Source organism: Stylophora pistillata, chromosome 7, assembly GCF_964205215.1.
Source record: "Stylophora pistillata chromosome 7, jaStyPist1.2, whole genome shotgun sequence".
Lineage (NCBI taxonomy): Eukaryota > Metazoa > Cnidaria > Anthozoa > Scleractinia > Pocilloporidae > Stylophora > Stylophora pistillata.
Window position 1 is genome coordinate 24055677 of NC_142525.1, and position 13491 is coordinate 24069167.

At 38.8% G+C, this 13491-nt stretch overlaps 1 protein-coding gene across 1 annotated transcript; it reads left to right on the forward strand.

Annotated features, from left to right (window-relative positions):
* Positions 1-1262: 1262 nt before the first annotated feature.
* LOC111334742 (uncharacterized) lies at positions 1263-12433 on the forward strand. The gene is made up of 8 exons (XM_022940552.2): positions 1263-1556; positions 3961-4168; positions 4630-4949; positions 5493-5633; positions 6505-6827; positions 9063-10211; positions 10577-10847; positions 11246-12433. The coding sequence occupies exons 1-8, from the start codon at positions 1380-1382 to the stop codon at positions 11651-11653; spliced, it is 2997 nt and encodes a 998-aa protein (XP_022796287.2). The 5' UTR covers positions 1263-1379; the 3' UTR covers positions 11654-12433.
* Positions 12434-13491: the final 1058 nt, after the last annotated feature.

The window sequence follows — 13491 nt, forward strand, 5'->3', positions numbered from 1 at the left end:
AATGCGGGCCTAAAGGTGGACACTTTTATATAACAAGCTCAAAGTCAATGTAAGTACTTATAATGACCTATCAGCCGGTTAGAAACTGCCGGTATAGTATTGGGGTGGGCAAGTGCTTGACGAGTGGGTCGAAACAGAGTTCTTAAGAACCTGAAGTTCGCTAATCTACAGCCAGGCGTTTGCCAGAGTTTAGAGTGCAGGGAACTAAAGAGAAGTTTCCATTTATTGAAGCATTCATTGAACTTTGGTGATGATTGAAGAAAGTAACAGATTCTACATGTTTCTGGTAATCACCTTAGCAGCGAATAACGCCGCAAGTCAGACCTCACTACTCACCTCTCCTTAGGCGCCCAAACTGACAGATATTTTACAACATTAGCATTTTGAAACAAACCACGACGCCCGATAAATATGCGTAACGCAGGACAAAGTGAAGTCGCTTTTTAGTGAATCATTCATTAGTCTATGGGCAGGCTGATGGAGTTCAGTGCAATTGGCATACACTTTGTCAAATTTAAGCATGAAGAGATTACGCTTTCCTTCGGTAGGAAGCTTTCCTATGGCTTACAATGATTCTGGACGAGGCTTTACGTCGTCTCTTTACCTAAGATGAGGTGATCTATGACACCATGATCTTTCAGTTCCTTCATTTAAATGATTTTAATCGATTACGAATAACAATGGTTTTTTGTTTTCCTGCAAAGTTTAGCACTGGTCTTTGAAATCTAAAGAATGGTTAGAATGGTGATCTAAAAACGCGAGAGCAGGGTCTTAACCTGGATTTCATAAATGCATGTAAATTAAACTAAACTTGATGGCCTTGGAGAACTGTGAGCCCCGAAAAACAGTAACATTTACCTCGTTTAAAGAACAGATGCGAGGGGGAGACAATTACTTAACATGGCCAGCGGCATAAGAACAATTGAAATATGATTAAAGCGCCCCGCTACCGTCTTTTATCCCTTGATCTGTAAATTACTTTCTTCCCAGCTACCGAGGAAGTAAAAGTATTAAGGCAAAATGGACTTATCTGCTGTTACGACCCTTTATTTTTCATTTCATAATTAGTATAGCCATATTACCAGGTCTTTTTTTGAATGCACGACAAGGCGCTTTTGTACACTCTTAATAAATTTGCTACCTGAACAATTAAATATTACCTATTGCTATGTAAATTTTTTCTAGCAATACAAAAGCAAAATTTTAAATGAAGAAAGGGGAACCTGAAGACGTAAATTAGCTTTAGTTATGGTCTGTGCACATAGTAAGTACATCTCCATGGTCTGCTGCAGCGGATTCGTACGGTAAAACATAGGTGTAGCTGTCGGGTGCATATTTCTTTTCTGGAGCTGTACATTCTCTCTAGGAATTCGTTAAACATGGCATCGGGCAAAACAAAAACCCTCGATGAAATCAACGATCTATTTTCTATGTTTCAAGCAATGACGGCCCTCGGAATTTCATGCGAAGGTTTGACGACGCTGGAGCAGATGAAAGAAAGGATTAGGACTGAAATGAATCAGTCTTTAAATGTTCCCAATTGGAAGGCCGGAAAGGTAAGTTTTAATGAAGTCTTTAAAGGTATATAGCTATATATATATATATATATATATATAGTAGCAAATGGACTACTAGTAGTAGAATAACTACTACTAGTAGTCCATTTGCTACTGTAATCGCTCCTTCATTGTCGAGCACTGTCATGGATCCTACGTTGCCTATTTCGCTTATATATATATATATATATATATATATATATATATATATATATATATACATCCTAAAATATATCACGATATCACCCTACATTACGAGCTAGTCGAATACGGTAAAATGTAAAGAAGTCTGGATAAATGTAGATGTTAGGGTATTTTACTCTTTCCCAAAGCAAATTTTAGATATACTTAGATTCTTGGTTACTTGATTGATTTATTTGCTTCGAGCGGTGCAAAAATTCTATTTTCTAAGTCTACCATTCTATCCCTGTACCGCCGAGATTGCGCTCAGGTTTTTAGCTAGAAGTGTTCAGAAACGACCAGATATCTACGAAAAAGTGAGGTTTGAATTGTACAGATACTAATAAAAAATCCTTAGGCCGAATAAGGATACCTTTGAAAAATAGTTTTGATCAACCATTTTACTTACATGCTGCGCCATGAATAATAAAACTACGACATTGACACTAATTGTGTTTTCGCAGATGCAACATGATCGTTTATCCTACCGCAAAGGCCATGCATTTTGCTCAAGTCATACTTTGCTTCTTGACATGCTTTGTTTTGCAAGTTTTTTTCTTCTGCGAAGGCAGGTCACAAAACTGAATCATGGTTTGCTTTTAGCTAGAAAACATATGCGCGATATTCAATGGGTGACTGATAACTTTATGCCTGTTTTATTGATGACTTGAAACTCTGTATTGGTGACGCACTCATCTCCTCTAAAATTAAACTCGAAATACCGTGGCTCACAGAGAAAAGACAATGCTGATAAAGAATTGCAAGTGCAGCATTCACGAAATCCTAGCTTCCTGTCAATCTAGTGAGTTACACAAGAAATGATTTTTTGCGATTCTTTATAAATTCTGCGTATGCCGCATTATTAGCATGAACAATAACTGCGCTGATTCATGGTCAAGCCTCTACCTCCCAGCTGTGAAGATTAAATCATTTACACGGGTAAACCAGTGTCCAATTTTAATTGACTCGCTCACCATTCCTAATTTCGTCCGTTGCATATCATCAACCAAAAGCTCTTCTTATAGTTTTAAGCAGTTAATGTTGGCTTAACAATCATCAAACGAGACTTTGTCCTAGTGAAGTTGCACACCTGTTTATGAATGTCTTATTTGAAATCACTCAGTCAATTAATTTGAGTCGCGACTTTAGGAGGACTTTGATCAACACACTCTGTTGCATCACCCACTTGTATCTTCGTAAATAAGTTCCCATAGATTAGATTCACACAATTTTTTTTTTATGCGGTATATTAACGACATGGTCTTATTAAGTTCGGCTATTTTTTTTTGTCAAAAAACGGCCATTTCCAAAACTGCACGTGATTATTCTGTGATCGCGTTGACAAAACATTTCCCAGCCGTAAACAGTCCACGAAAGGGTAAATTATGTTGACAATCATGGTGTTGAGGCAATTTCTTTACTTTTTCGTGTTCAGGCAAACCAGAAAATCAGAGAGAACTGAGTCGAGTAGCGAAGCTCGAAATGCCAGAATGGACGAGAGAAGCGGGTTTGATCAATCAATTCATTGTGCAATTCGGCTCCTCTGTTTGCAAATGCCATAATTAAACTCTGAGCAGGGCAATGGCATTATTTCTTCTGATAATTTGAAATCAAATAAATTTCATTTGACCTGGTAGTTGAAAATCAAGTAAAACAATGATTCTTGAAGGTGAGCTGCAATTCTAGCAATTGCAGAGTGGAGGCCTGGAAAAACTCAGGCTTCGACAGGATTCGAAGATGTGCCTCCCAGATACTAGTTGGACGCTACTACCAACTGAGTTAAGAGGCCTCACGCTGGTTCGAGGCAAGTTGAAAAGGATTTTCTTTTCCCGTGGAGGAGTCTGATTTCAATTTGTGATCATTCTCGCAAGTAAGCTGTGGTCTTAGCAGGGTCCCTACCCCGATTCAAGCCAAATGCAGAAATGGAATAAAATCAAATGAGTGAGGTCACTTACATTTATAAAAGATGACTAATCACTTCAAGAGTCATTTGAAGTAACATTGATCTTGTTATTGGCTATAAAAATGAAAAGTGACTTAAAGTTCCTAGCGGAAAAATGTTAGAAAACGTAACGTCTCTATAAATTTAATGAATTTTGGCTAATCATGCAGCAACTCGCGCATACCTCCATTGGTGATCTTGAACCACATTGCTACCTTAGCATCCCTTAATTAATGCTGCACCTCACTGATTTAAAAAATGAATATTCTCTTCTATTTTAAGGCCTTCTCTGTCTTGTCAGAGGCAAAGGACGAAGACGCCAAGAAAAAGAAAAGTTTAATGCACTTTTACTCCCAAGGTGAAAAATGTTTTTCTGATCTGGATGACAAACTCGAGGCTCTGGTGCGAAAGAATATGGGTGACGTGAGAGAGAAGATTTGCAAACATCAGAATGCATTGAAGAAGACAGAGTACTTTCTCTTAGTAGCAGGTGAAATTCAGTTTTAACGATTAAGAAATCCAGTCGTCGTTGTAGCTTGAAATTACACCCAGAGAAACACAAGTTTATGTCTTGCATTTTTGCGGACCTGACCACGAAATATGCAAAATTTTAACGCAGACTTGAGCAAATTTTCTCGCACATTAAACTTTTTCAGGTTTTTTTTCCGTTTAAAATCGATAACTCATCGAAACACGGCAATTATAGCCTGTGTTCGTAGCGGTGGAAGGTCAAGTAATTTTTTAGTTCTCATGAAGTTTTAATGAACTCACGATGTTAGTTTATAACCACAATGTACTGTGCAAATTGTGTATTGAAAACATTAAGAGGTAAATCAAACTCAAAAGCTCGGTCAAAACGTGTAGTTAAATGAAACTAGGCAATCTTTTTGCCAATATTCAAGTTCCTTGGTGACATTATCATGGTATTTCAGTACTCTATATCCCTTAAAGGTGAAACGGGTGCAGGAAAAAGTAGTCTGGTGAACCTCATTCTTGGCGAAGAACTTCTTCCTTACTCCTTACTAAGTACAACCTCCACCATCTGTGAAATGAGGTACGGACAACAACGCGAAGTTGTGGCCCACTTCAAAGACAAAGACCCTGAAACGGGATTGCCGACGAAAACCTTCCCCCTCGTAGAACCCCCAGAAGGAGCAACTGAACAAAGCTATCTTCAGCAGATCTCTCCTTATGTCCATTTGAAGGGCGACCGCGAAAAAGGTTCAAGTTACAAGAAGATTGAACTCTTTTGGCCTCACGAACTCTTAAGGGTATACCAAAAATCTTTGAATTTCTTCAACAAAGAAACATTTGGTAATGTCTTCTCAACCCTTACAAAGTTCAATAGATTTTATTCCAGGCTAAAGGTTCTATCCGTTCTAGCATCATCAAGCTTATAACCTAAATTTCTGCAGGATTTCTATATAACCCCCTAGTGAGAGGCACCAAAATTTGAACTCATGGCCCAATTGGCCATAGTTTAAGCTGCAACCCGCTATTTTATTTATTGTTCGACTTGCTTATAATATTCAACAACAACAGGTTGACTTGTAAAATAAATTATTGAAAGTCGTAGAAATGCACAATTAAAGAAAGCAAAATTCCAGAATGTTAGAGTTACTCAAGCAGTGAGTTCTCCTTAATATTTCATCGTTTCGTGTTTGTCGTCACATCTAAGACTACTCAAAGAGGAACTTCGTGGTTTGTTATTTCAAGTGCGCTAACGACGTCCGTAATCGAGAAAAGCGAAATTAACTGCGCACGAAGTTAGTAAAACATTACATATTAATTTAAAAACGCTACTTTACTTTTAGAGTGGAGTCGTTATCATTGACAGTCCTGGTGTTGGAGAATCTGAAATCATGGATGAAATAGTGACGGAGTATCTACCTCAAGCCTTTGCGTTTATTTACGTCGTCAATAGTGCGAATTCGGGAGGAGTTCAGAAAGACAGGGTGAGTGCGAAATTTAAAAAACAATAGGTAAACTAATACAGTTGCCGTTTTGGCAACGTAAATTTAAAATTTATTTCCTAGATTTTCAGAACCTAACCTATAGGTTTCTCTGATTCGATATTTATTCCTTGTGTAAGACTTTAATGACCATAATTTTCTTCACCAAAATGTTTGTTATGAACCCTCGCCGTAGCGAGACTTAAAATCTATCAAATATCATCGCTCACGCAACCTGCCTAAAGGCATCATCTTACCAAGTAAGCCACAGCTAAAGCTTTACCGTACGTTCACTTCGATAAAAGTAATTATATTAAAAACAAAAAAAATGTATTAACCTCTTACTTTGTAAACGAGTGCGAAGGCCGCACTGAGGAATATTGGCTCAAGGTCGTAGGGGTGTGGGCCGAGCACAGCGAGGTCTTACAAAAATGACTAAGGACCAGTATTCGTCACTACGACCCGAGCAAGCGGGGTCAGAAAGAAGGTTTTTTTTGGTGTGACCCTCGGATAAAACTTGTTTGTTTTGAATGTGCTGGTTTTTGCGGACAAAAATAGACGGCTTATGACCGTTTCTGTGGAAACGGTACATATGGCGACATACGCACCAATTAAGAATCAATCAGAACGCTTAGATCTACCTCAGGACTACCTGCATGGATATCAACAGTTCCTCAAAGCCCACAGTTTTTCTCGAGGTTTATGTGCCAGATGGAGGCTACTCTCTACATTAGGATGATCAAAGATTTTGAAAGGAACTCAGTTAGTCGTATATATTTCAGATTCTGACGCGCAGCATACTATAGGTAATAAGTTAGAGTAAAACGGCTTTACCATAATGAATGTTTAGTGTTGTAGTTATTCCTAATTGCAGCTAGGAAGATTGTTGGAAGTGGTCGTCGGAAAACGAAAAGAGGGACAAGAAGAGTTCCCGGCCAGGTGCGCTTTGTTCGTGTGCAACAAGTGGGACCAAGTTCCAGAGAAAGAAATTAAGGAGGTGAAGCGCCATGTTGTCGCTAAATTAAGAAAGTGCTGGCCCGGTCTTGATCCAAGATCACAGATCGTCTATATGTCAACCATGAACGCAAGTAAAGCTCAAAGCTACGGGATCATTACCAGAGATTTTGTTTCGTTTATGACCGGTATGAGGTCTATGGTATTAAAGAGCATTGAGGCTAGATTGGAAATTCATTGGAGGTTAGTGTTAAATCAATATTTTTAAAGATAAATATTTTCTTGCTAATAGTTGCTGCTCCTTAGGTGATTCCTCAGTATTGCATTGCACATCTTGTACTGCGCATAAAAAATTGCGTAATTAGGCGAATAAGAGCGCGCGAATTCCGAAAACGCAGTATTGTTTTTTTCAGTCAATGGACTAGGTAAAGTAGTACGATGGTCTCCAGCTCTTGAACAAGTGCGTTGACCGAAATTTTCTATCGCATAACTTTGGTGTACAAATTATTCCCTTTGAATTGGAAAATTTAAAAAAATTCATAGTAAGGAACAAAGGATGCAGCTAAAAGTGTGCACGAAGCCCATTACTCAGTGATGAAAGTTAATATCTTTGAAAGCAACGAGTTGAGGAGCGTTTGAGTCGATGTCGTTTAAAATTGCGTAACTTTTCGCAAATTATATACCAAATTGTTCCATAGGCTAGAGATTTTCTAGATATTAAGTTTTTTTAAGTGGCACTTTAAAAAATCTTGCTTTTAGCTGCCGCAAAATATGCCGTAAACTGATAAAATAACGCGCGTGAGAAGTGCCACCACGGACATAAATGGGGTAAGATTGGCCTTTAGATAAGCATTTGACTAGTCTTTTTTACTGAATTGTTTGAAATGAAATTGGTAAGGAATATTAAATACATATGTATTTAGATATATGTGGCATGGCTCAGATGATACCAAAAATGTGGAGTCATTTTGGGGGGCTCTATAGCTTTACCTCCAGGAGGCCGAAAAAGTGCCCTCTGCAGTTAGATATAACTCTTTAGCATAACTAAGCTTTGGTTTCTTGTCCAAATTGAGCACTCTACTAGGGTGAGTCGTATCGGGCAATTGTACAATGCCAGCTCATTCCTAGTTTGAATACTCTGGCATGGCCTAAATGATACCGCAAATGTGGAATCATTTGGGGTGGCCATATAGCTTTACCCCATCCTAGAATCAGCACTGCACTGAGGAGGCGCTGATGAGGCCCAGATATATAACAATTATTCGCCGAAGGCGAGGTGAATACCACTTCCCCATGAGATTTCCATAATTTCTTGTGCGTGTTCTAAACTTTACTTTGCTAACGTTTTTTATTCCTTTCATGCATTCACTCAATTACAACGGGTGTGTAAAGAGCTACTCGTACAACTGAAAAAGAACTCTTATTCCTATGCTAAATTTCAAGATATATAGTTGGTTGTGGCCAGGCACTATTCATGATAAAGCTAGGTCATCCTAGATCGTGTCAATCACAGAGAACAATCAAGTTGACATGTCTTGAAACTAAAAAGGAAATGATCTCTTGATATTTAACAATTATTCGCCGAAGGCGAGGTGAATATTGGACAATACTCACCGAACCTGAAGCGAATAATTGTTTTAGTATAATTTCAAAGCTGAACAAGAGAGAAATTTCTAAAATCATAACATTTTAGTAAAATTTATTAACATTTTATTTCAACATCTTATATAAACCGCGTGGAGCGGTTTATATAGCGTCATATAAGGGACTGCTCGACCAATCAGATTGCTGGATAATCTTTGCTCCGCTCTGAAGTTACACTATATATATATATATAAATTCTGTATACGAGGGAAACCCTGACCCTGTAAATCCCAAATAATCATACTTAAATAGAATAAATATTTGAGAAGAAAATTTGCCCTGAGCGGGATTTGAACCCACGTCCCCCTGTTACTAGTCAGGTGTGATGACCACTACACTATCAGGACAACCCTGCTGGCAACACGGCATTCGAAGATGTGATTTAGATGATCGGAGACGTGGTCTCCCGGGAAACTTAATTTTCAAGGTGACAGGGCAGGGGAAGCCTATAACCTCAGATGAACCCCAACTAAGCCCACCCTGGTACCCCAACTAACCCTACCCTGTCACCCTTAAAATTCAGTTTCCCGGGAGACCACGTCTCCGATCACGTAAATCACAACTTCGATTGCCGTGTTGCCAGCATGGTCATCCTGATAGTGTAGTAGTCATCCCACCTGACTAGTAACAGGGGGAAGTGGGTTCAAATCCCGCTCAGGGCAAATTTTCTCTTCAAACATTTATTCTATATAAATCTATACGAGAAAATTAGGGTTAGAAATCAGGTGGCAACAGCAAAGCAGTTTTTAATCACCGTTACAGATTGCACGATCCACACCATACCAATAAACAGACACGTGAAGACTAAAATATAAACATGATTTTACTCTTAAGGTGGTTAGACGAACTTTTCTCCCGGATGATTTACCACGCAACGGCCTTTGTGAACAACGCCTCAAAGGATCATGAGAAAGTCGCCCAAAGGATGGCCGTAATTCGTGATCGTTTAATGCGATTGGAAACAGAACAAAGTCAAGTGATCGAAGACCTCCGCAGCCATCTGAAAGATCGCACCGATAATGCTTTAAAGGAGCTCTCCGTTTATCTCAAATCGGATAGCGTAAAATCGCGTTTCACCTCTTGGACCTTGGATGAAGTCCCAAAAGCAGAATCCTCTTGGGAAGTGATTAAAAACAACGTCACACAAGCATTAAGAGGCCGACTGCACGATATCTTAGAGCATTGGGAAGAGGACATGCATGTGTTCGCAAATGCACGTGAGTCCCTTCTACAACGTTTTCAGCACAAGTACAATGTCTTCGAAGAGGAACTCCGAAATCTCCAGAGCGCTGTCACATCGGACGAAGTCTTGCCAGAAGGAGATGCCCCTGAAGAAGAAAGTCTATTTACCTTGAGGGAAAAAGTTGTCATCGGTGTCACAAGTCCACTATGGGTTCCCCTTGGTGTCGTTGCTGTAGTGATTGGTGCCCCTGTAGTCGGTATATTGGCCATTAAGAAGAAGTTTGAGGAGAAAAGCAAAATCAGAAAATACGAGAAGAACAAGTGTGCATTCATGGCTGAGGCGTCAGCAGATTTCTTGAATGATGTACTATTAGACGAATATGCACTCAGGAACTTCGTGAAGGGCCAACTAAAAGATGCAAAATTGTGCCTCAGGCAAATCGAGGCCCGCATTCCAGAGCTGATTCAGGCTGACCTCATGTTGTGTAAACAACTTAGTGATGAGACGCGCTCCAAGGAAGTGATAGTGGATCTCTACAAACCAATGTTAGATGAAGCCTTGAATATTCGAGGTGAGCTTTCCATGTTTGTGGTGAGAGATGTCCGTACGTTTGGTGTCAATAGCCTGAGTTTAGACTGGAAAGAAGACAAACCCCTTGGCTGTGGCTCGTTTTCTTCTGTTTACCAAGGAAAAATGAAAACTGAGACCGGAGAAGAGATAAATGTGGCTGTAAAGGTTTATCACGAGGCTCTTAATGTTCAGACTGCTGGACTCGTCTCGAAGGAGGTTGATATTTTGAGGTAAGGACCTCACTTAATTAGTTTCATTCAGACATTTGTTTTTGCGACTTTTTCGGCAATTTTTTTTATATAACAAGCCATAACAAGAAATCTTGAAAAGCGGCTGTGTTCGGAACTCCAGTCTTAAATAGTCACTATATGCGCTCAAACTGAGCTCTTGCGGATAATCAAATGAATGAGTGAGTTTTTATGATTCATTGAGGTACGGAGAGTTAGGTAGTGATATTTGTAGTCTTTATTTATGAACTAATCATGATTGGACAGTTCAAAAATGATGCTTCAAAGATCAAATAATGTTTTTAGCTGATTTACGATGAATTTCCATCACTGAGCTCAAAACCTATTGTTATTTTGTGTTTTAATAGGAAATTACAGCATCAATACATTGTAAAGTTTTACGGCACATCCCTTCTTGACACAGAAAGCAGCTGGACCAGGGTGATGCTTGTTATGGAACACTGCAAAAGTAATTTAAAGAGTTACATCTTTCAGAATCCTGACAAAGTTCCAGCAAACTCCAAAAATCCTGCTGACAGGAGCGAAACTTTTCGGTGGGCAACCGAGATTACTGGTGCTCTTGACTATATTCATAAAGAAGGATTTGTTCACAGGGATCTTAAGTTGGAAAATATATTGGTATGACACTCAAACATTTATTATTCATAATTGTTATACTCTCAACTACATATTTATGAGAATGAAATGTTTAACCAAATTATTATCTGATAAAAATTCACTAATTATGTTAAAGTTGCACTGCCAATCTATTCGAAAGGTTTTGCAGTGGAATTCAGAAATTTAGTGTCGGTGTTTGTTGATCTTGACACAGAGGGAGACCTTTTAACTAGGTTTATAGAATAACTGTACGGAGCACGTATCATCTGAATGGTCAATCTGCTTTGCATCCTTATTTCTCAGTTTCTAATGGCATCGTCGTAATTATGCCAGTCTGTTCACAGCAACATGTCTATCAGTTGATAGCGTTGTGCCCTTAATTGAGCGATCTAACGTATGTTTTTTCGCGGCTTTTTAAGCTGGCAGAGAATAATACGGCAAAGATTGCGGACGTTGGTGTTTCCAAAGGAGCACAGGAGATCACCGGTACTCTAGCAGGAACCCCTGTGTACATGGCACCGGAAGTGTATCACTCGAGACGTTATGGCTCCAAAGTGGACATATACAGCTTGGGGATTGTGTTCTGGGAGATGTGGTATGGCTTGCATGCTTTCAGTGAGCTCAGGTCTCTAACTCCAATCCAATTCTTTGAGCGAGTGGAGCAAAACCATCGGCCAAAAGATGTGGAAGGCTGCTTTACACCTCCATCTCGCTGGAAAGAAATGATGGAGAATTGCTGGAAAACAGACCCGCAAGAACGCCAAACAGCTGAGTGGTGCAATAGAGTGGCTAGTGACCTTCATAATGCGTCCTTAAAAAAACAGTGACATTCTAGAAAACTGGCAAGTCCTTGGAAAAAATTGTAGGAAATCAATAATTTACAGTGAGTGATGAGACTGTGAATTCGATGAAACCCGCCAAGTTTTTTTTCAAATCAAAATAATTTTTGCTTATAAACTCGCAGTAGCATCGAAACATGCATCAGAAATAATGTATCAATGAGTTTATTTTCGTGAAATGTATAAATGTTCCGTGGAAACTGATCAATTATCAATAGTGAATTTTGTACCAATTTTTTTCTTGGTTTTTCTTGTCGGTATGAACATTAATGTGACGCCGAGGTACAAGGAGATCTGCTTTAATTGAAATAGTCAGAAAGAATGTGTCTTCAGCTTGTCGCCTGTACAGCTGTTAGTTCCATACTGGAAACTGATCTCAGTATTTTGAAGAGATAAAGTGATAAAATATGTGTGTAAGTTAGGTGGCAAATGCATGGGGCTGGTACATTTTAGTTTTTAGTATAGACTAGTGGTTATTTTTGAGATGACTACTATACTACGTTTACATTTGAAGACTTTAAAAACGTATAAATTACAAAGGGGGACAGTTTTAGATTTCTGTTAACCAGGCATCTACTGCATTATGACAGTAGTGATCCTGGTGCCAAATCTTATGTTACACAGACCTAGTAATTAAGCGTGAAGTCTTAAATATCGATTATGCAGTGTATATTCTTATGAAATGACAATTTCATTTGCACTCTTAAATCAAGTTGTAACAGCAAATGTTCTAGCTTAGACTTGAACAAAGGAGTTTTTTTCAAAGGATTTATTAGTGTCCTCTTATTGTCTGGGAACTTGCTGGGATGTTGGAGGAAATCAGTTTGAAAGCAGAATTCATTTTACCCACGCTTTTGATATTACTATTATGTCACCTGTGTACCTCAAACTTTTATCTTGGAATTCAAGGAAAGTTTCACGGGGGTAGGGGGCGCGCAGGATAGGGTTTACTCACAAATTTAGGAGAATTAAGCTCCGAGGTCATTTATTTCCAAAATTCTGAAACTCAGTATCTTTACATTTATTTTAAGTATGTACCAATAACAATGTAAGCGATAGACGATTATAAAACAAAGCCTGTAAGATGAAAGAAAAACTTCTGACTATCTAGGGATCGCTAATGCCTTTTTCAGTTTCTTATTGAGAAGTTTTTTTCTTTATCATAGTGGAAAATGGAATCCGCTTACATTTGGTCCAAAAAAAATGAGAACTGCCCGCTTGTAATAGCCATATTAAAACATCTTCCAGGAGTGAGCTGTCTTGTGGCTTTAGGTGGTCGGAAGAAATGTTTCTACTCTCATAAATACTCATCTACTCGAACTTCCGTAAAAACGCTCGAGTCCAAAAAATTGAGCTGATCTTTTTCTCTTTTGGTCGCCAAGTCTTCAATTAAGTCTGTCTCTGTCCCCAATTAAATGTTTTTGTCTCTCCTCAAATATCTTGGGGGTGATACAAAGTCCTAGCTTGCTTAAGCACTCCCCTCGCTCCCTTCCCAAAAAAAAAATACTAATTTCTTGCCTAGCTAAAAAATCCCCAAGCAAGCTCGAGTTAACTCTTCGATAGCGTCTGGTCTTGTTTATGAAGCTTGACTTCGTCTTATTGGACTTGATTCGCTAAGTTTAGTAGTTGCTTTTCGATCTCAGAGAGAAGTGCTATACTTTTCTTTCGTAGTTCGGTAAAATATATTTTTTAATTGACAACAACTCTTACAATAGCATGCTGAGAAATATATCCAGCAAGAACTCTGCTCCCTCCCTGACACAAAAAGTCTTAATTATTGTGAAGCTATGGTTTGCCAACTAAGTCTAATCGGACTGGTCATATGA